The sequence below is a fragment of the Plecotus auritus genome (assembly GCF_963455305.1).
Source record: "Plecotus auritus genome assembly, chromosome: 9".
In the NCBI taxonomy this organism is placed as follows: domain Eukaryota; kingdom Metazoa; phylum Chordata; class Mammalia; order Chiroptera; family Vespertilionidae; genus Plecotus; species Plecotus auritus.
In genome coordinates this window covers 58,779,395-58,802,197 of record NC_137783.1, presented here as the reverse complement: position 1 = coordinate 58,802,197, position 22,803 = coordinate 58,779,395, and the positions used below count along the sequence as shown (strand labels likewise).

The 22,803-nt window shown below is 46.8% G+C and overlaps 1 protein-coding gene and 1 pseudogene across 9 annotated transcripts in view; one reads left to right on the top strand and one right to left on the bottom strand.

The window, feature by feature from the left end:
• Nucleotides 1-19,953, bottom strand: part of NCOA4 (nuclear receptor coactivator 4) — a 34,445-nt gene extending 14,492 nt beyond the window's left edge. For 2 of the 8 annotated variants that reach the window (XM_080687386.1, XM_080687390.1), the window contains exons 1-2: nucleotides 12,374-12,433; nucleotides 5,918-5,946 (exon numbers count right to left, since the gene is read on the bottom strand). In XM_080687386.1, coding sequence (XP_080543512.1) covers nucleotides 5,918-5,927 — 10 coding nt within the window. In that variant the 5' untranslated portion in view covers nucleotides 5,928-5,946; nucleotides 12,374-12,433. Of the gene's footprint in view, nucleotides 1-5,917; nucleotides 5,947-6,828; nucleotides 6,892-12,373; nucleotides 12,434-19,811 lie in introns of those variants that run through there. The other 6 variants (XM_080687385.1, XM_080687388.1, XM_080687389.1 and 3 more) reach the window with 6 other exon arrangements.
• On the top strand, nucleotides 10,062-20,903 carry LOC308233518 (ADP-ribosylation factor 1-like; annotated as a pseudogene). Its single transcript has 3 exons — nucleotides 10,062-10,127; nucleotides 10,362-10,833; nucleotides 20,707-20,903. The product of its transcript is annotated as an ADP-ribosylation factor 1-like (transcript).
• Nucleotides 20,904-22,803: the final 1,900 nt, after the last annotated feature.

Below are 22,803 nucleotides of genomic sequence, written 5' to 3'. Positions count from 1 at the left end.
GCCCCAACTTCCCTCCTCTGCCAGCTTGGTCACCCCTAACTGCCCTCCCCTGCTGGCCTGATCGTCCACAACTGCCCTCCCTTGGAGACCTGGTCCCTCCCAACTGCCCTCCCCTGCTGGCCATCTTGTGTCCACATGGGGGCAGGATCTTTGACCACATTGGGGCAGCCACCTTGTGTGTTGGAGTGATGGTCAATTTGCATATTACTCTTTTATTAGATAGGATAGAGGCCTGGTGCATGGGTGGGGGCCAGCTGGTTTGCCCTGAAGGGTGTCCCGGATCAGGGTGTGGGTTCCCTTGGGCGTGGGGCGGCCTGGACGAGGGGCCTGTGGTGGTTTGCAGGCCGGCCACCCGCCCTGGCGACCCAAGCAGAGGCCCTGGTATCTGGGATTTATTTATCTTCTACAATTGAAACTTTGTAGCCTGGAGCAGAGCCAAGCCTTCTACTTGCTCCAAGGCAGCAGCCATTTTTAGGGGGATTTATGTATCTTTTATAATTGAAACTTTGTAGCCTTGGGTGGAGGCCTAGGCCGGCAAGGGCAGGCGGGAAGCTTGGCTTCCTTTATAGCCCGGGGAAACCCAAGCCTCCCTCCTGCTCTCTGTGGCGGTAGCCATCTTGGTTGGGTTTATTTGCATATTTGCTCCTGAGTGGCTTGTGGGCGTGGCTTGTGGGTGTAGCTGAGTGATGTTAATTTGCATATTACTCTTTTATTAGATAGGATTACTCATTTATTTTAAGCCCTTTGTATTCAGCATGTCTCTTATCGAAAAAAAACAAAAGCTTCCATTTCTATGAAAATGGAAGCTTTTGTTTTTTTGCAGCCACATAAACTTATACCTTATTTATATGGCCCATGTTAGCCTTTGAGTTTGACATGCTTGTTGTAGACACAACATAACTGGACAATAGTAGGACCTGTGGCAAGGTTGTATGCTATCTTTGTGGACAAAGTGAATATGTGCTAAATAGAAACACAATTAAATTAAATCATAATTTTTTAACACAGTACTCAAAGGATAATGGACTAAAACCAGTCTGTAAAGTTTTTAGAGGTATGTACCTGTTTTCCTCAATTGAACTTGAATCAGGAAAGAGTACAATTTTTTAGGTGGGGGGGAGTATAAATTTTTAAAAGGATGAAGATTTTTAACTGAAAGTGAGCCCTATATGAGATAGCAGTGTGCTGGGTCTGAGGGGGAAATAATCTACATACCATTTGACTGATTTTGTCAAAAGTATAGTGTTTGTCACAGGAACATTTGTTCCATGTTTACTAGACTATATTTTAAATTTTTCAGAATAAAACACTTTAGAAAGAAGCATTTAGAAAAGGGAAAGAGACCTCAAAACCATGAAAAATTTCTCCGGAAGGGAAGCTGTTTAACCTTGATAAGAGAAGTCTCTTCTCAAATATTTGGAGACATGTCAAAGAGAAGAATTACACTTACTCAAAATAACCCAAAGTGGGGGGCGGAGTATTAATAGGAGACATTTAAGGCAATATATGAAAGAACTTCCCAACAGTCCTGAAGGCAATGACCTTTGAGAAGCCAGCTTCCAACAGAATAGCAGCCTACTCAATGCAGTCCTTGACATGGCTGACTGCTCACCTGAAACAAAGGGAACTCGAGCTTAAACTGCGTCTTCAGGCCTAGCTTTAGGGCCAAGTGGCTAGAGGAAAGGGACAAAAGTAGTGTGATCCCCACCCTCTGAAATAAAACAGTGAGAGGAAGAAGCCCAACAGGCTTCCTTTTGACCATTCAGCAAAAGATTCACATTCAGGAACTACAGACTTCCTATAAGAAACTGAAAGGTACAGGAAACGTTTCCAGCGTCACCTGTTATTTTGTTGCCTCAATCTGTTTCCCCAGGATTTGACAGGAATCCTTGAAATTTTTTCGAACCTTTGAAACACCAAGCTGTACCTACTTTGCCACCTTCTTTTTTCATACTGTAAGTTGCCCTGTTTTAAGTGTAGACACTAGCGTACACTTGGCACATATTGTAGGGACTTTGAAAAGCCTGCCATAAGCCCAGTGAGAGAATGTATCACATGATCTCACACATATGTGCAATCCAAAGAAAATAAACTGATAAACAAAACAGATCCAGAAATATAGAAATATGGGACAGACTGATGACTATCAGAGGGAAGGTGGGTGTGGGTGGGAAGCAATTAACCAAAGAACTTATATGCATAACCAACCCATGACACAGACAATAGGGTGGTGAAGGCCTGGAGTGGGGGCAGGCTAAAAGGGGTGAGTGGGGGGAAAAAGGATACAACTATATTACTTATAACAATAAAGATAAATTTAAAACAAAAAAAGAAAAAGCCTGCAAAACAAAAGTGAAATGTTGCCTCAGATCTGCATCACCACAAGTTGCTTCACTTTGTACTTGAGTTATATGCAAGGCATGTTTAGCCATCTTTCAAATGTATTAACCAAATTTCCCACTCTTAGGTCCTCAACATTTATGTGAAATGCCACAATGCCTGGCACAGTGTAAAATTTAATCAATAAAATTAAATTAAAATGTTGTTTCAGCCGAAACCGGTTTGGCTCAGTGGATAGAGCGTCGGCCTGCAGACTGAAGGGTCCCAGGTTCGATTCCGGTCAAGGGCATGTACCTTGGTTGCGGGCACATCCCCAGTAGGGGGTGTGCAGGAGGCAGCTGATCGATGTTTCTCTCTCATCGATGTTTCTGGCTCTCTATCCCTCTCCCTTCCTCTCTGTGAAATATCAATAAAAAAAAAAAAAAAAAAAATGTTGTTTCATAATGTCAAAAACCCCGAAGTTCTAGATCATATGGGAGACCAATTCAAATGCATAGAGTGCTGACTGTATGTATTACTAGATCCCTAAAGTCTTCTCATTGAATCACAAATACTATACAACTGCCTAAAAAGAGTAGAATATGGCAAAAGTACACAAGTTGGATTTTTCTTTTTATCACTTATGAATAGAAGGTAGGGTGAGATTTAAAAGTTATAAAACTGATTTTTCCCCACATACTTATCAAGTTTTCAAATTAAAATGAGTGCTGTTCTTTAAAACAGTCATTTTCTTAGGCCTGGCCGGGTGGTTGAGGGTCGACCCATGAGTGAGGAGGTCATGGTTCAGATCCTGGTTGGGACACATGCCGGGATTTCAGGCTTGATCCCCATGAGGGGCTTGCGGGGCTTGGGGGGAGGGGATGATCAATGATTCTCTATCATCATTGATGTTTCTCTCTCCCTCTCTCTTCCTCTCTGAAATCAAGAAAAATATTTTTTAAAAAAACAGTCATCTTGTTAGAACAAGGTCTTTAGAGCCCATTTGTCAGCTACTAAGAAAATCTGTTTCTTTTTTTTTAATATGCTTTTATTGATTTTAGAGAAGGGAGAAAAACATCAATCGTCTGCCTCCTGCACTCCCTCCTCCCCTACACACATACACACACACACATACACACACACTGAGGATGAGCCTACAACCCAGGCAGCATGTGCTCTGACTGGGAATCAAACCAACTTTTTGGTGCAGGGGACGATGCTCATCCTACTGAGCCACACTGGCCAGGGCACCTGTTTCATTTCTTTATGGCCAGTCCCAGGGTGCTGTGCCTTTGCTGCCCTTGGCCCTGCCACTCCTCCCTATAGGCAGTAGCTTCCACAGCCCAGATCACAGGATGGGAGCTGTGCAATGCTTGCCCTTTGCACTGCAGGGAGGAAGAAGCCCTCTACACAGATGAACTCATATCACAATGAGGTGAAGCCTCATTTAGTTTTATGAAATGCCACATCCAAAGAGACTTGTTCAAGGTAACTAGTTCATATAACCGTTTTCAACAATTCACCATTTGTAGTGCCAGTGAAGCAAGGGTAAAGGTTAATAGATTACTCTGGGGTCGGACAAACCAGACTTCCAGCTTCATTTGCAAGCTTGAAACCCATGAAGCTACTTAATTTCTCTGGCCTCAATATCTCCTGGAAAAAAAATGGAGAAAGTAACAGGCTACAAAGGGATGCGGTAAAGTTAAAGTGAGACATTTTACCTGCCTATAAACACTTAACCCAGCCCCTGCATACTGTACTTTTTTTTTTTAATATATTTTATTGATTTTTTACAGAGAGGAAGGGAGGGATAGAGAGTTAGAAACATCGATGAGAGAGAAACATCGATCAGCTGCCTCCTGCACACTCCCCACTGGGTATGTGCCCGCAACCAAGGTACATGCTCTTGACCAGAATCGAACCTGGGACCCTTGAGTCTGCAGGCCAAAGCTCTATCCACTGAGCCAAACCGGTTAGGGCCATACTGTACTTTTTAATACTGTATGTATTGCTATTATGTTTACCTGATCTGTGGGAACCTTAGGAACCTCCACCTTTGGACTATAGAAAGCAGCACTGAACGCCAGAACAGGCTTTGAAGTGAGGAGGACCTGACTTATAATCATTTAGCCATTTATTAACGAAATAGTCTAAACTAAGTATGCACACTTTTGCCTGTTTTCTAACCTATAAAAAGACTGGACCAAATCATTTCTAATTCTAAAATTCAAATCAATGAAAGACTACTAAAATGTCTTTTCATATTCACCTCTATAATCCAAACTACAGCCCTACCACCACCTTCCAAAGAGGATTGCCTTAAACAGGTATTTTTTCGAGACAGAGTTAAAAGTTTAAGTGCTTTCTAAAACGTCCCTGCCTCTAGGATCTTGTCCTAAGTTTTGGGTGAGGGAAAAGAGGGAGAAACACACATACCCTACAAACAAGAGAGGATTTCCACGAACTATATATGCCCTATTTGCACAATGCTTTGCACAAATCTACTTATCAAGTCCGAAGATCAGGGAACCAAAATTGAGCAACTAACCACAAATGAAGCTGAGTCATTATCTTATGGTTTAACCATAAAATTTCCAGTTATGACCCACGTGTAACTGACACAAACCACAATTTGAAGTTGGAAAAATGGAGAAAATAACAGGCTACAAAGGGATGCCATCTCTTTAGTACACTACTGTCATTTTATAGATGAAGCCACAAAGGCCCAGGTAGTTTAAATGAGCTATTGGAAGGGCCACAGCCATGAAGGGGAAATATGGTTTCTTAAGGTCTAGTCCTAGATTCTCTCTCTGACCAGCTTGTTCTTCCTTTAGTGTATTATCACCCAAAAGTTATTTTTATTTACCAACACTAGAATTTAAGATTAACATTCCACAAACACATTCCAATTACCATTCAAATAATAACATCTGGATTACTATTGGAATACTTCCATTAAGATTCTCAGTCCATTTTCACAGCCCTCAATAAATTATGACAATTTTCAGAACCTTCTTCCTTAAATAATGCTAACAAAATAAACAGTACCTTTGCATATCAGAATAATCAAAACACTGTCAAACACCAGTGCCAAGTGTGAAGGACAGCAGCAAGAGCCCTGGGTTCTGATTCCATATCTGTACCACAACCACTCAGAGTGCCATTTGTCTGTCTGAATGAAGGCGTGGAAGGGATCATTTCCAACTGCAGCTTCCAGCTGTTTGTTTTCCCACCTATTCCTCTTCTCAAAAAGATGTCCACTTTTTATTTTCCTGGCATCTGAATCATTGCTAGAAGCCCAACCCCTTAAAACATAATCCACAAGATACCTATTGTTCTATGGACTACTAAATTCAAAAAACTAACTGCCAATCTGATTACCTTTGATGAAGCTATATATAAACAAGGGTGGGCAAAAGTAGGTTTTTCAGTTGTGAGTACCCAAAAGTTTATTCTTGTACTATTATCTATTAATTATTGTATTACTTATTTGTATTACAACTGTAAACCTACTTTTGCCCACCATGTATTTGACCATAGATACAAATTTTCAGGGAAAAAAACTATAAAACAGTAATATTCCACATTCAATTCTTACCTTGAGACATTTCTTTATTTCACACGTTCCTTCAGTGAAAAAAAATAAAGTTAAAGGTTGTGTTTTATATCACATTCATTAACTCAAGAGTTATATTATCTTATTTTAGCCCCAAACCAGTTTTCTTTTTAATATTTATTTTTTTATTTTTTGGAAATTGATTCTGTATTTTTTTTTAGCCCCAACCCACTTTTAAATATATATATATATATATATATATATATATATATTTTTTTTTTTTTTTTTTTTTTTTTTTTACTGATTTCAGAGAGGAAGGGAGAGGGAAAGAGATAGAAACATCAATGATGAGAGAGAATCAGTGATTGGCTGCCTCTTGCATGGCCCCTACTGGGGACTGAGCCCACAACCCCGGCATGTGCCCTGACCAGGAATCCAACCATGACCTCCAAGCACTGAGCCAAGCTGGCCGGCCCCAGTCCACTTTTCTTTATTAAGACAAGTTGTTTCTGAAATTCGGGATCTGATTCCCAGTAACTTCTTAAAAGCACGCAAATAAAAGTTAATGCCTTAAACAAAAACAAATTCACAAGAGCATATTTTAAGGTTAATACTTCCGAGGTTACTGAACTCAGATTTGTCTACCTTTATACAATTATGAGCAATCAACCCCAGCTAATAAACTTTCGGGAACAGTAACTGAAAACTGACCACAAAATTGGTTTTTACCACCCAATGCCAAGAAGGCTTATCTAGTTCAAAAGCAACAATTATTCAAGCGACTCTCCAGGTTCCCCAATACTTTCTTGAGAGCCAGTCTCCCTAGGAAGCCTTCGGTTCCAAGCAGGCTCTGTCACCGCTCAGCACGCATGCGCAGCCCGGGTACAAGTCCCCCAGGCCGGAGGCCAGTCGGCCACAGGCGTCCTGCTGCGATCCTGAGTCACCAAACGTACCTGAAGACCAGGGGCCCCACGAGCTGCCAGGAGCTGCCTGGAGCACCGAAGGCTGCTTTATCCAGGACCTGGGTGAGGAAGGTCTCCGCCCATGGATTACACCACGCCCCGCTGACTGATAGGAGCGTGCAAAAAGTGTGGGGGCCGGAAGCTCCGCCCACCCCAAAGGCCTCCCCCCTCCCCCTAGCCTCCAGCGAGGTTATGGCGTGGCTGCAGCAATGCCTGGGCTAGGCATCTCCATCCCTGGCCACTGCTGGGGCAAAGCCAGTTCCAAGAGCCCCGACGCCTGGGGCTCCTCTCCAGCCTCTCCAGCGTGTCTGTGTCTGTGGAAAGTGAGTTAACAGATCAGCAGAACAAGGAGGGTGGGTTAGGTAGAAAGCCCTGGGTGCCTAGCAAAGGACAATGGTAGGGTGGGACCTTGGCCCCAGGGTGACCTTTCCTCCCCTAGCATATCACTGGTCATGCAGTTAGGACCACTGGCCTTTCCTCCCTAGAGATAACTTCTAGGCCTCAGTTGTACATCAACTCCAGGCCCAAAGAAGCACCAAATCCAGACAAGGCTGAGCTCATGACCAGCTGCATTAGATAATGACCCCCTGCCCTGGCACCCACCAATCAATCAGTGGAGACCTAGAGCCTGAAAGGACACACCTGTTAAGATCTTACCCAGAGATGGGACCTCCCCTAAAATCTCAACCCTTAAAACCCTTAGAAAGGAAGACCCAGTGCCTCTCCCTCCCAGGAGCAGCTGGCTCTTTCCCTTCCCCCAGGCACCTTACCATTACCTTCCTCACTCCCAAACTCCAAAGGCCCCTCTATAACTTGTTTCCTAAACCCATTTCTTCTACAAATTACTTCTTTTACCTCTTTTCAAAATAAATATTCTCTTATAGTTTGAGTCATGGCTCTGAATTCTTGCCTAGCCAGGTCCAACACCTGGTGCCATTCCACCGCCCACAACAAATCCACCCAATCCTCCATGGGCCAAATTGTCAAGACATCTATGATTTAAGGATTTTGCTGCTAATCACTACAGAGAAATAACAAACTTTGGGGTAAGTCAGAGGCTTGCCGAGTTATTATTAGAATGTTCCTGATCAATAGCTTAAGATCCTCTCTGAGATTAAAACAGTCAGTTAGGGTCAAAAATAGAATTATTTGGAGCCTAGCTATGGTTAAGGAAAATATTAATAATGCTCTGTTAACCACGATTGCCTTGTGTTGGTTAAAGAAAGGACATTCTAACCTGGCTAGGAGTTGTGTGTCTCTGGGACCTGGGAGTCAACCTTGGAATGTGGTCCAGTCTTATTCAAGAACTATTATCATAGAAAGACTAACAACCTTGTAGCCCAAACAATGGAGTCCCACCCCAGCCCACACTGCCAACTTCTCCATGCAATCTTTGTCCTACCTATATTAGCAGCGGCTTATGGGGGGCCAGAGTAGACTTTTGTGGATGACCTGCTGCTCTCATATTGGCGGCAGTATTGGAATAAACACTCATATATGATTCAACCCTGTCTCTGCTTAATTGGCTCAAGTAGTGACAAGCTGTGTGGACCCACTAATGGTCCGGTTACAAGCCCAGCTGGGGGTTCAGCCCCCAGCTTGTTTCAGGCTCTCAGACATCTCCTCACATCTCTGACACACTTGTACCTGTAATTCCTCCCTTCCCACCACTGCACACACTCACACTCCCACAGGCCTCAGTCCAGTGCTGCTTTAACACTCATGGATGCTTTTCACTGAACAAAAGTTGACTGAGCACCTTCCAGATGCCAAGCACTATTCTAGGTGCTGGAACTACAGAAGTGAAATTGAGAGTACTATACAAATACACAGTCGGTACAAAAATGGAGCTATTTTGGTACAAAACCTGGCTCCACTTAGATGCTGTATAACCTTAGGCAAGTCACAACCAATATGCCTCAGATCCCTCATCAGGCATGTCTCTTTCTCTTTCCCTCCCTTCCTACCTCTCCCACTTCCTCTCTTTCTAAAAGTCAATAAAAACATCCTCCAGTGAAGATTTTAACAAAAGGGGTACACTAAAGGCCATCATCCTCAATTAAGCATCCCTCAGATTTCAGATGAACAGAATTTGTGGAGGAACCTGCTTTATCTGAGATGCACACAGTTTCTTGGATCCCATTTCAGGCATTCAGTACCAAAAATAATGAGAAAACAATTCCTTAATTCAAAGAACTTCCACTGGATAACATTTTGTTAAGATACAAGAAAAAAAACCTAGACATACCACTGAATGATGAAAAGTTAAAATTTTATGGTCCTTTGTACTTTCAGTTAATGGCTAGAAAGGAGTAATTTTTCAGTCTATCTATACTAATAAAAGGGTAATATGCTAATTAGACTGGACATCCTTCCCAACGTCCTTCTGGACAAAGCCATGGTGGCAGGGGGCCAAGGAAGAGGCAGTTAGGGGCGACCAGGCCGGCTGGGGAGGGCAGTTAGGGGTAACCAGGTCGGCAGGGGAGGGCAGTTAGGGGTGACCAGGACAGCAGGGGAGGGCAGTTAGGGGCAACCAGGCAGGCAAGCAGAGTGGTTAGGGGCCAGTGGTCCCAGATTGTGAGATGTCCAAAGGCCGATTTGGGCCTAAACCAGCCTTCAGACATCCCCCAAGGGGTCCTGGAATGGAGAGGGTGCAGGCCAGGCTAAGGATACCCCCCACCCCCATGCACGAATTTCATGCACTGGGCCTCTAGTCCTATATAATAAAAGCCTAATATGCTGTGTCCAGTTGTCTGTTCAACCAATCAAAGCATAATATGCTAATGATATGCTAAGTCTGCTCAACTGCTCGCTATGATGTGCACTGACCACCAGGGGACAGAAGCTCTGGCCAGTAGGTTAGCTTGCTGCTGGGGTCTGGCTGATCAGGACTGAGCAACATGGGCCGGACACGCCCTGGAGCCCTCCTGCAGTCCCTCCCCGGCTGGCCAACCTCTCCCATGTCCCTCCCTAGCCCCAATCGCGCACCGGTGTGGTTGGCCTGGCCTGCACCTTCTCGCAATCCGAGACCCTGCGGGGGGTGTCAGAGAGCTGGTTTCGGCAGATCCCACAGGCCAGGCTGAGGGATCTGACTGGTGCACTGGCCTCTAGTTAAGATATAACTGATGCCGGTGGGAATGAAACCAACACCTGGCTCAGAGCAGCAGCAGCACCACGGCTGCTGAGGGTTTCTCTGGCCAGTGTCTCTCCCTCCAGTCTACAGCATGGGGAGTGCCTTTGTGAAACTCTTCAAGGGCTTTTTTGGCAAAAAAGAAATGCACATTCACATGGTGGGCCTAGACCAGCCGTGGGCAAACTACGGCCCGCGGGCCGGATCCGGCCCATTCGGCTGTTCTATCCGGCCCACGGAGCCGAAAGAGTGGAGGGTTCTCTTGCTCTCCCCTCCGCTCCTTTACTTTGAATTTATATTAGTTCACACAAACACTCCATCCATGCTTTTGTTCCGGCCCTCCGGTCCAGTTTAAGAACCCATTGTGGCCCTCGAGTCAAAAAGTTTGCCCACCCCTGGCCTAGACGCTGCAGGAAAGGCCACCATCTTGTACAAACTGAAGCTGGGTGAGATCATGACCAGCATCCGCACCATAGGTTTCAACATGGAGAATGTGGAGTATAAGAACATCGGCTTCACTGTGTGGGACGTGGGTTGCCAGGACAAGACCCGGCCTCTGTGGCGCCACTACTTCCAGAGCACACAAGGGCTCATCTTTGTGGTTGATAGCAATGACCGAGAGCATGTGAACGAGGCTCGATAGGAGCTTATGAGGATGCTGGCAGAGGATGAGCTCAGGGATGCTGTCCTGCTTGTGTTCGCTAACAAGCAGGACTCCCCAATGCCATGAACGCAGCTGAGATCATGGAAAAGCTGGGCCTCCACTCTGTGCCACAGGAACTGGTACATTCAGGCTACCTGTGCCACCAGTGGGGACAGGCTCTATGAGGGACTGGACTCGCTGTCCAATCAGCTCCGGAACCAGAGTGAGCCGAACTCCTCTCTTCCAATGAGGCAGTTTCTGGTACTCCTATGCAATATTACTCAGCTTTTTTTATTGTTAAAAGAAATAATAATCAACCCACTGTTTAGTAGTGAGAAGGGACCTCTAGGAGTTTCTGTGAGATCACCTCAACGCTCCTCCTCTGGACTTTTAATCTGTGTTGAGATCCATTTTGGTGGTTGGTTTTTAATCCAAATTCAGTGCATTTTTTATAATATAAATACAAGGTAAGGAGACATTTTAACACAGAGAAGGGAGAAATGTGCCTGGGGTAGGTTCTCCAGTAACAGCTTGAGTCCATCTGCCTGTGGTCTGTCTCCCATCTGGAGCGTGCAATGGGCAGAACCAGCCACAATACATTCTGCATGGTCACTTACGGTCCCTGATTGGCTTTGTCTTGCTGGATCATCTGCATCCCATAGCATTTGTGCTTGTACCTGTGCTTACACCATTGCCCATGGGGGTTGGCTGGGGGCTGCGGCCACCACTCAGACCTCTTGGAGGGACCCCGCCTTCCCTTCGGTCAGTGTGGGTCAGCGTAGGTGCTTTGGTAGGACCACTCTGGCTGGAAGAGACCCCCGCATGGTCCCTACACACACTCACTTGCTCCAGGTTGTCTGGGTCTCACCAGTAGGAACGCAGACAGGTGACCAGTCATCTTAGAGCCTAGCTCCTCAGAGCCCCCGTCCACATGTGCTTTCACTCCCTCAGCCTGCAAGCGTCAGATTGACATAAAAAACAACAACCTCTACTTTTTTCTTTTGTATTTTGATAAACACTGAAGAAACTAGAGCTGTTAAAATTTATCTTGGGGAAAATCTCAGGACTGGTTTATCTGGTGTCGTGGAACCTCTGACTGCTTTCAATACACACTAAGAAATCAACTGTTTTGTATACTTGTTTTTATTTTTCATTTCGACAAGCCCTGTAATTACAGTTATTAGAATAAAACCTCTTAACTAAAAAATATATATTTTATATATACATATATATACATATATCTACCCTAATAAAAGTGAAACATGCAAATTAACCATCACTCTGCTATGCCAAGCCATGCCCACCAGCCAATCAGAGAGAGTATGCAAATTAACCCATCAAAGATGGCGGGTAAATTGGCATACACAGGCAGGGCGGGCAGCGCCATGGCCCGCCCCTGGGGGTCCAGGTCCATCAGGGGCCGGGGGAGGCCTGGCGGGCATTGCCAGACACCGCTGGCAAGGTGCCAGTCCATCGGGGCCCTGGGAGGCGGGGTGGGCAGCGCCAAACACCACCCGCGGGGTCCGGGTCCATCGCAGGCCCTGGGAGGGGCAGTGGCCTGCCTAGCCACACCTGCAGGACCCTGGGAACATCACCGCCCCAGGGAGGAGCGGCTGGGCCTGCTTTGCCACTCCCATGTGGCCCCAGGAACATCACTGCCCCAGGGAGGCGAGGCTGGCCTGCCTAGCCACTCCCGTGGGGCTCCGGGAGAATCGCCACCCCGGGAAAATCCAGAAAATGGGATGTGGGTGTTCATGACTCACTTCCATTGGGCTTTGTCCTTCTGGTCTTGGTTCTTTTCTTTTGGGCCTGGAGCCCAAGCACTGCAGGAGAGAGGGATGGATGAAGGCCAAATGTGGAAGAAGAGGCACGAGGCCCGATTGCAGGGCTGCCTGAGGGGCGGCTCCAGGGCAAGTGCCACAGCTTTGGCAAAGCAGCTGGCCAGGAGCCAGGTGTTCAAGGGGCGCCAAGCAGCGCCTCACCATCCCTCTATGAGGACACCCCACACAGGCGCTGCCTTTGCCAGCAGGCTCTGGGCGACATCTGCAAATGCTACTGCAACCTCTAACATTCTGGGCAAAGAATTGACCCTGTGCCCCTCTGGGTACCAGGCTTGCTAGGAGTGTGCTGTCACCAATGCCATAGGCAAAAACCTAGCGAGGCAGGGTGCACCAGAGAGGGCTTGGGCTGGGGCAGGGGACCGGAGGTCAGGGATCTGCCTCACCTGCAGAGAGAGAGGTTCTGCAGTGGCCCCAAGACGCGGGTGGGCCCGGCCAGGGATCAAGGGGCATGGAAGGACACCGGAGCAGAGGGGCAAGGACCCACAGCCCTGAGGCGGGGGTTGAGGGGCAGTGCCACCTCAGTGGAGGGGTGCCGCACTGCAGGGTATCGGACTGATTGACGTGATTCAGAGAAGCTCCCAGTGCTAACCAGCGTGTCCCAGTGCCTTCACTGAGCTTTGATGTCCAATTGAGATACTATATAAGGAAAATGAGGGAAGAAGTGAGAACGAAAAAGAAAGGCGGCCGAAACCGGTTTGGCTCAGTGGATAGAGCATCAGCCAGCGGACTGAAAGGTCCCAGGTTCGATTCCGGTCAAGGGCACGTACCTTGGTTGCAGGCACATCCCCAGTAGGAAGTGTGCAGGAGGCAGCTGATCGATGTTTCTCTCTCATCAATGTTTCTAACTCTCTATCCCTCTCCCTTCCTCTCTGTAAAATATCAATAAAATATATTTAAAAAAAAAAAAGAAAGAAAGAAAGGCGAACAACACAAAAGAAAGACTGGAAGGAACCTGTAAACCCATTGTCACTTAAATAGGGATTATAGTCAATAGTGTTGTAATGATGGTATGAAGCCAAGTGGGTACTGGAAATATCGGGGAACACTTTGTAAAGTATATGATTGTCTAACCACTATTCTGTAACTAATATAAAACCTGAAACCAATACAAAATAATATTGAATGTAAAGAAATGAAAATTGGAGTGAAATTTTTATAAATTTCAAAGTTTAAATAAAGGCTGTAAAGGAAGGAAGGGGGAGAATAAAAATACTGTTTTTCATTTTACCACTTTATTGTCTTTTCAGTACATGAAAAAGACAGTTGCTTTTATACTTTTCTAAGTCATTATCTCATTTTATTTTCAGGGCAACTTAAAGACAAGATAATTATTCCCTCCACCATTCAAAGAAAGGAAATCTTGGTGTCTGGTCCCAATGATTCAATCGTCAAGCCCTTATTGTAAAGCAGGTTTAGTAAAATTTTCTGTGAAGGGTCATATTTATGCTAATAAAAGCCTTGGGGGTGATCAAGCCAGCAGGGAGGGTAGTTGGGGGCAATCAGGCTGGCAGAGGAGCAGTTAGGTGTTAATCAGGCCGGCAAGGGAGCAGTTAGGGGGCAATCAGGCAGGCAGGCGAGCAGTTAGGAGCCAACAGTCCCGGATTGTGAGAGGGATGTCCGACTGCAGGTTTAGGCCCGATCCCACCCACAGGTTTAGGTCCGACCTGCAGTCGGACATCCCCCGAGGGGTCCAAGATTGGAGAGGTTGCAGGCTAGGCTGAGGGTCAACCTCCCCAGTGCACGAATTTCATGCACCAGGCCTCTAGTGTGTGTGTGTGTGTGTGTGTGTGTGTGTGTGTATAAAACACTGATATATATATATATATATATATAACACTGATGCCAAGAACTTTCATCTCTCTTGTATGTGCCCTATGAAATGGTCCCAATGTTGACGATCACCTACATAACCAGTGGTCACTATGCCCTTTCTAAAAGATCCTGACCAAAGCTTCACTAAATGCTCCAGCTCTCCCTCATTTGAAATCCCACGGAGTTAACAATTACTAAGTCAGTGTCTATTCTGCCAGCTTATGCCAGCTTTACTGTTACTACAACAATGTGATTTTTTGAAATATTACATAAACATAAAAGGACTGGAGAAAATCATAGAAATCTATTAGAATTCTGCAATTAGACCAACTTGCAAGCACCTCCTCATTCCCTTAAAATGCATTATTTGCCCTTGGATCTTTATAAAATGTTTGGACTCTATAAAGGAAAAATTCATAAAGCAGTTCAGTTCTCTTCTGCTTCAAGATTTTTATGCTGTCTCATTTCCTAGCAGATCAGCTCATCTAAAGAGAGGATCTATATATATAAAAGCCTAAGTGACCCTTAAGACAGAATGACTGGAACGACCAGTCGCTATGATGCGCACTGACCACCAGGGGGCAGACGCTCAATGCAAGAGCTGCCTCCAGCCTGCAGGCCGGGATCGCTGATGGGGCCTGCCAGCTAACCTCCCGGTCTCTCCCCCCCAGGCTGGGATGGGGAACCGGGGGTGGGTGGCGGCGGACACTGGCGGCAAGGGAAGGAGGAGGTATGGAGGTGAGAAACCTGATCGGCCCTGATCGCCAGCCAGGCCTAGGGACCCCACCTGTGCATGAATTTCGTGCACCGGGCCTCTTGTACATTAAAATTCTCCAATGGCTTCACACTTGCTTATGGGATAAAGTACAAATCCTATCTAATAAAAGAGTAATATGCAAATTAACCATCACTCCGCTACACCCACAAGCCACGCCCACAAACCAATCAGGAGCAAATATGCAAATAAAGCCAACCAAGATGGCTATGGCCACAGAGAGCAGGAGGGAGGCTTGGGTTTCCCCGGCAATGGAGGAAGCCAAGCTTTCCGCCTGCCCTAGCTGGCCTAGGCCTCCACTCAAGGCTACAAAGTTTCAATGATAGAAGATAAATAAATCCAAATAGAAATGGCGGCAGCCACGGAGCTGGAAAGAGCAGGAGGCTAGGGTTGCCCCCGGCGATGGAGGAAGCCAAGCTTTCCGCACACCATGGCCGGCCCAGGCCTCGCTTAAGGCTACAAAGTTTCAATTACAGAAGATACATAAATCCCAATAGAAATGGCTGCCGCCACAGAGCAAGCAGAAGGCTTGGCTCCGCTCCAGGCTACAAAGTTTCAATTGTAGAAGATAAATAAACCCCAGATACCAGGGCCTCCGCTTGGGTTGCCAGGGGGCATGGCCGGCCTGTAAACCACCACGGGCCCCTTGCCCAGGCCCCCCCAAGCCCCAAGGGAACCCCCACCCTGATCCGGGACACCCTTCAGGGCAAACCACTGGCACCCACCCGTGCACCAGGCCTCTATCCTATCTAATAAAAGAGTAATATGCATATTGACCATCACTCCAACACACAAGATGGCTGCCCTAATGTGGTCAGAGATCCTGCCCCCATGTGGACACAAAGATTGCCACCACAAGATGGCCAGCAGGGGAGGGCAGTTGGGAGGGACCAGGCCTGCAAGGGAGGGCAGTTGGGGGCGATCAAGCCTACAGGGGAGGGCAGTTAGGGGAAATCAGGCTGGCAGGGGAGCAGTTAGGCATCAATCAGGCTGGCAGGGGAGTAGTTAGGGGGTGATCAGGCTGGCAGGCAGAAGCGGTTAGGGGCAATCAGGAAGGCAGGCAGGCGAGCAGTTGGGAGCCAGCAGTCCTGTATTGTGAGAGGGAGGGCTGACTGCCCGTTTAGGCCTGATACCAATGGGATCAGGCCTAAACGGGCAGTTGGACATCCTTCAAGGGGTCCCAGATTGGAGAGGGTGCAGGCTGGGCTGAGGGACACACACCCCCGTGCACGAATTTCGTGCACCGGGCCTCTAGTTTCTTATAAAGGCAATATAATTCTCTATTTTCTGGCTTCAGCCTGACTCTCCTGCAGTCTCCCCAGAGCAGCACCCACACCATGATCTGGCAGACAGCTTGTTCCTTGCACAGTCCAGGCTAGTTCACCTTGTCCAGCTTGGCTCTCCTATTCTCTCTGCCAGCAATCTCAGTTGCTTCCTGTCCATTTTTCTGACTAAGCTCAAGTCATAGCCACTACTAAATCTTTCCTGACCAAGCACTCTAATTCCTCAATTGCTTTGGCCAACAGAGTTAGCTGATGCTTCCTCTGTACAGATTTACAGCATGATACCTGTAACACATGTTACCTTTATTGTTACATTGGATAATGTCTGCCTCCTTAGCCTGAGAGCTCTCCAAGAGAAGGGACAATGTCTTACTTGGCTTTGTATACCCTAATGCTGAACAGACAGCCTGGTATCAGTACCTTGGCATTACCAACTCCCTCACATTCTATGTGCACTATTGATTTGACAGAAAGAGAATAGTGTCCCTGGAGTTGTGAAATGCTGTGGCCCTAAACTCAACAGAGGTTTAATACGTGTTTGCCAAGTAGATAGATGAATAAATGATAAACAAATGCTTAAATTCAGACCACCTACAATAAGTATGGTATAGTTCTGCTTTAAGTATAGATAATCAACTTGGTCGTCCACTAAAACTTTCATTAGTTCAGGAAGGTTTTTCAGAAGTGGAAATGTTTCTATTACTTTTAGTTTGCTTTCAAACAAGATAAAACAGACAAGGGTATTGCCACTGAAACCAGGATTCTAGGACAAACACTGAGATAAAGTGTCTTTTCTGAAGCCAGACCCGTCCAAGCTCAGCTACACAGATCCACAAGCACCAGCAGGTTTGTCAGTTAAAGGGGAAACATTACTGTATTTACAGCCAACTCCAGATCTTTTTCTCAGATTTTGCAGTGCCAAACATGTCAGCTGACATCACAGAAGTTTTGGTAGGCTTTCAGAACTGGGGCTGTGCCCTAACTTCAACTTGAAACTTCTTACCATAATATAGTCAAGGATAAGAAAACATGTTATTTATCTATCATCATAGTAATAATACTATTTTATTCCTGATTTTATATGGTAAACATCTTGTGGTTTTCCCCACATAAGTAAACAAGTGATAAAATATTTTCCTTCCTCCCTATGCCAAAATAAAACTCAATACTGTATATACCCAAGATTATGTTCTCATGAAATCTGTAAATAAATTTAAGTATTAAAAGACTCAACTTCTTATCTATGACCAAACAAGCAAAAAGTTTTAACCTATTTTGTCAGTTATTCACTCCTTCACTGAACCAAATTGTTAAATTTAGTTAAGATTGTATGTATTCATTCAACAAATATTTACTGACTGGCCTAAGCTGACATATACAGTGATAGGCCGTGAGGACATAATAGTGAACTTGCCATCAAGAGGAGAATTTGTGTAAAATGAAGCAGAAAATACTAATTCTATGAAACAAGAGACAGATTTAAAAGTCCATCAGCAGCAATAAGTGGCTCTGAATGTCTTCCTTACACTTACTCTCTGAGGAAAATTATTATAAAACACTAGTCAATAGGCTCTCAGATGGTGGGAAGGATATGTGTCAAAATATCCTGTGCCATTTTATGAAGCCCGGACACAGGTTCCTGAGATTATGGCACAGCTAAGCTGATTTTGTAAAACAGGGGTGGGGAGTCCTAAAATAAGCTATCTCCTCCCAGCTTGAAAATCACATCTTCCTTTCCTTACACCGCTCCCCATGAGTCTCCACTTTTGAAATACCTGTTTGTCCAAAATTAACAATGTAATTGAAAAGGTTTATTTAGACACAAAATATAATAAAACTTTAGACTGCTAGGATTTTTCCATAGGGACCCAAAGAACAAAAGTTCCACAGAAGAGGGGGAAGGAGAAATAAAATATAAGAAATGTTACCGTGCTAGACTTTACAAACATTATCTCACTTAATTATCTTAACAAATCTGCAAGCTAACAAGCCTTGGGAAGTGCAAACCAAGTTACTTGCCTAAGCCACAAGGTACATGCACCCTGCCCCCACCTCCATGGAAGCATCTGGTCAAGTCTTCCTCAAAGGGTCGGTGTTCTTTAAAATTCAGAAATGTCACACTAGGATCGCGATGCTGAAATGAGCCAACTATGATTATCTGCCCATCCTCACCCGACCGTATTTCCAAATTACCAAGTGGGCGGTGCAGCCATGCTGCGGTGAGCCTCACAGGGACCAGGAAACAGCCTAAGATGGGAGGCGGAAAACGCTCTGCCGTCAGACACAGCCTTGCACTCTGACTTCTGCCCCTCTAGACCACATTACCCATTACGTCACACGGCAAGGGGGCTACTTACTATTGTTGTCCCTGTCACAAGAATGTAGTTCCATGAAAATTAGGACTGTGTCTATTTTTTCATTCCTATATTCTCAACACCTTGAACATATAGGCACTGAATAAATGACTACTGTGGAATGAATCAATGAATGAGCAAGCCTCGCTCTCCTTATCTGTAAGGAGATAATAGAGATACCCGCTCGGGACTGCTGGGAGAATTATACGAGGCCCTAAGTAACGCTGTGTTGCCACACAAAGGGCAGAAAAATACAGTCTTCACCCAACAGGCTAGGAATTCGTGTATCCTGGGCACTCTCTGGAAAATGGGCCTCTCCTCCCCCAAGAGACAACGATGAGAGCGAGCAAAATACACCTCGTAGTCAACGCGAGGGCGAGGGCGAGGGCGGGGGCGGGGGCGGGGGCGGGGGCGGGGGCGGGGGCCAGGCGGGCAGCGAGGAGGGGGCCTTGCGGGCAGGGAGAGCAGGGAGGAGGGAGCCAGGTGGGTAAGGAGGGCAGGAGAGGGGGGCCGGGAGGGCAGGAGGAGAGAGCCTGGCGAGCAGGGAGGGCAGGGGGGAGGGGGCCGGGAGGGCAGGAGGAGGGGGCCGGGAGGGCAGGGAGGGCAAGGGGGAGGGGGCAGGGACGGCAGGGGGGAGGGGGCCTGGCGGGCAGGGAGAGCAGGGGGTAGGGGGCCTGGAAGGCAGGGGGTAGGGGGCCTGGCGGGCAGGAGGAGGGGGCCGGGAGGGCAGGAGGAGGGGGCCTGGCGGGCAGGGAGGGCAGGGGGGAGGGGGCAGGGAGAGCAAGGGGGTGGGGGCCGGGAGAGCAGGGAGGGTAGGAGGACGGGGCCGGAAGGCAGGGGAGAAGGGGCCTAGCGGGCAGGGGGTAGGGGGCCTGGCGGGCAGGGAGAGCAGGGGGTAGGGGGTCTGCCTGGCAGGGAGAGCAGGGGGTAGGGGGCCTGGCGGGCAGGGAGGGCAGGAGGAGGGGGCCTGGCGGGCAGGGAGGGCAGGGGGGAGGGGCAGGAGGGCAAGGGAGAGGGCGCCGGGCCGGCGTGTCGCAGGCCGGGGAGAAGCAGGCAGGCCCGGGCCAGCGTGTCGAGGAAGAGGCCGGCCCCTCAGGAGAAGGCGCGCCCGCCCTTCCCGCCACTCCGGTTCTTACCAACTACAAACGCAACTCCGAACGATCCGAGGGGACCTTCGGTGCAGAGACACCGCCTGACACAAGCTGAGGGCCGAAAGGCAGAGTTCTCGCGATAGCGCAATCTCCCTTTCACGTCTCTCGCAGCACATCTGACAGTCTCGCGAGAGCTCTACTCAGGTCAGCCACAGGCCCTGTCTGCCCTCCAGAGGGCGCAGAGCGCAGGCGCACAATCTTGCCTATTCTCTAGGTCACAGTCCTTTCGCCCTTCCTGAATAAATCAGATCAAATGAAACAAACATCGGTTGAAGGCACACGTTGTACCAAGTAATATGCTGAGTGATCTTGTCACATCAAATGTCCTCAAAGGTGAATATTATTTAGCCTTAGCGTACAGATACAATAAATGTCAGAAGTCACAAAAGGACAAATACTGTATGATTCCACTTATATGAGGTACCTAGAGTAGCCAAATTTATAGAGACAGAAAATAGCTTGCCACAGGCTTCGGAAAGGTGAATTATTGTTTAATGGGTACAAAGTTTCATTCGGGATGACGGGAAGCTCTGCAGTTTGGGATGGTAGCGATTGCACAGCAATGTGACCGTACTTAACACCACTCACCTGTGCACTTAACAATGGTTAAAATGGTAAGTTCTATGTTATGTATATTGTGCCACAATTTTTTATTTCAGTAAATAAATGTTAGAGCCACATTCCAAGCCACATCATCTGACTACAAAGCATATATTTGTTTGCACCATGTCTCACCAGTTTTCTACCCTCCACAGCCCACCACTCTGTACATCCCCTCACAATCTGCCCAGTGTGGCATTACCCACATTGGAATTTTTGTTTGTTTATGTATTTATGACCAGACGTTAAAATAGGAATCCTTCTGTCTCTGTTTTGACAGATGACCCCAATTCTAGTTGCTATCTGTGCCCCACCATTCCCAGAAAGATGAAGGGCTATCTAAGTAGAATTTACAAAGGAGATGACCATGATAGGGTTTTATGGATCCCACCCAAGAGTGAGTCCTACAAGGAGCAAGGCAATCTCAGCCAAAAGCAACAGGAAACAGATTCATATGCAGAAGCTCAGGAGGCATAGTCACCGTCTTTAAGCGGAAGGGGAGCTGTGGAGGAGAAGGAGCAGTACAGAATGTCAGAGAGCCCTGCAAGGAAGTACTCACCCTAAGCACAGCCACAAGCCCAGAGAGCCCAGACTGCACCATACCCTTAACTCACCCCTCCCCCATTTCCTTTTCAATTCAGATGCAGATTAACTAAAAGTAACCAAAGCACTTTTTTTAAATTATTATCTTATGGAGGTCCCCAAAAAACTAAGGGGTCTGCCCAGGTTTGCTCAATAGTCCAATAACATGTTTGAAGAGCTAGGATTAGGGTTCAGAGGAGAAATAAAGCTCTTTACGAATTGTCCACAGATTGTTGAACAGAGGACTGTTTGCTTGCTTATGATCTGTCACATGCCCACACAAAGGACTCCCAGGAAAGCAGGAACCTGGTCTCTCTGGATCATTGCTGTATCCCTGGCCCATAGCACTGCCTGGCCTAGGCACTTAATAAAGACCTGTTGAGTGAACAAATGTTCTCTAACACAGAAGCAAGAGATGATCAATATTGTCACTGCACTTTTTTAATATACATATTTTTATTGATTTCAGAGAGGAAGGAAGAGGGAGAGAGAGATAGAAACATCAATGATGAGAGAGACTCATTGATTGGCTGCTTCGTGTACACCCCTGACTGGGATCAAGCCCGAAACCTGGGCATGTGCCCTAACCGGGAATGGAACCTCCTGGTTCATAGGTCAATGCTCAACCACTGAGCCACGCCCACTGGGCTGTGTTTGTCTTTTTAATTTTACCTTTGTAAATTAAGATTGATAGATCCTCCCTTTCCCCAACTGGTGGGCGGAGTATGATGTAACCATCTGTGGCCTGGACATACCGGAGTACCTAACCAGGCACCTTATATGGACTATACATTGAACCACCAATCAGCACCTGCCAAATACCCTAAGCCCTTGTCCCTAAGTACCCGAGTGACTAACTATGTACCTTATATGGACCATACATTAAGCCACCAATCAGCGCATGCTGAGTACACTAAGCCCTCATTTCTTCCCATTCCTCCCCTCAAAAGGCATGCTCGCCTCTGCACATGTTGCTGTTCTCCCCTTGCGAGACAGCCCGGGTTCAGCACCAAATGAAAGATCAGACAGAGGGCCAAAAACCAGGACTACGGGTTTCATTGGAGGAGAAAGACCTGCCAGGCTGTCTCGCAAGGGGACCTGGCGACTTCTCGGTGCATGGGACATGATGCTCAACCAACTGAGCCACACTGACCAGGACAACAATGTCACTGTTTAAGTCCTTAAGTTTTGCAGGGATCTGTATGCAGCTAGAGATGAGTGACGGGAACCCTGCACTCAAGCCATTCTCACAAGCCAGGACCCCTGGCCTTTTAATACTCCATCAGGCTGCATGTGGTCGTAGAGCTACTTCTTCCAGGTTGTCCTATTCTATCTTACCTGCTTCAACCTCAGGCAAACAGAGGTATATGAGGGACACAGCATGGAGGACACACTCTATAGAAGAGGAAGGAGCCTGGCCAGTGTGGCATTGCGGGTTTAGCTTCAACCTATGAACCAGGAGGTCACTGTTTGATTCTGGTCAGGGCACATACCCAGGTTGCAGGCTCAATCCCCAGTGGAAGGTGTGTAGGAGGCAGCCTATCAATGATTCTCTCTCATCATTGATGTTTCTCTCTCTCTCCTCCCTTCCTCTCTGAAATCAATAAGAATATATTTAAAATATATATATTTAAGAAAAAGAAGAGGAAGGAAGAAAGCATAAATATGAAAAACTCAAAGAAAATAAGGGATCTGATTTCATTTTGAAGATACATTTATTTTTTTAATTGTTCGCAAGATAGCAGGACACCAGGGCAGCAGAGTGCAGATACTATATCAGAAGCAACAGAAGCAG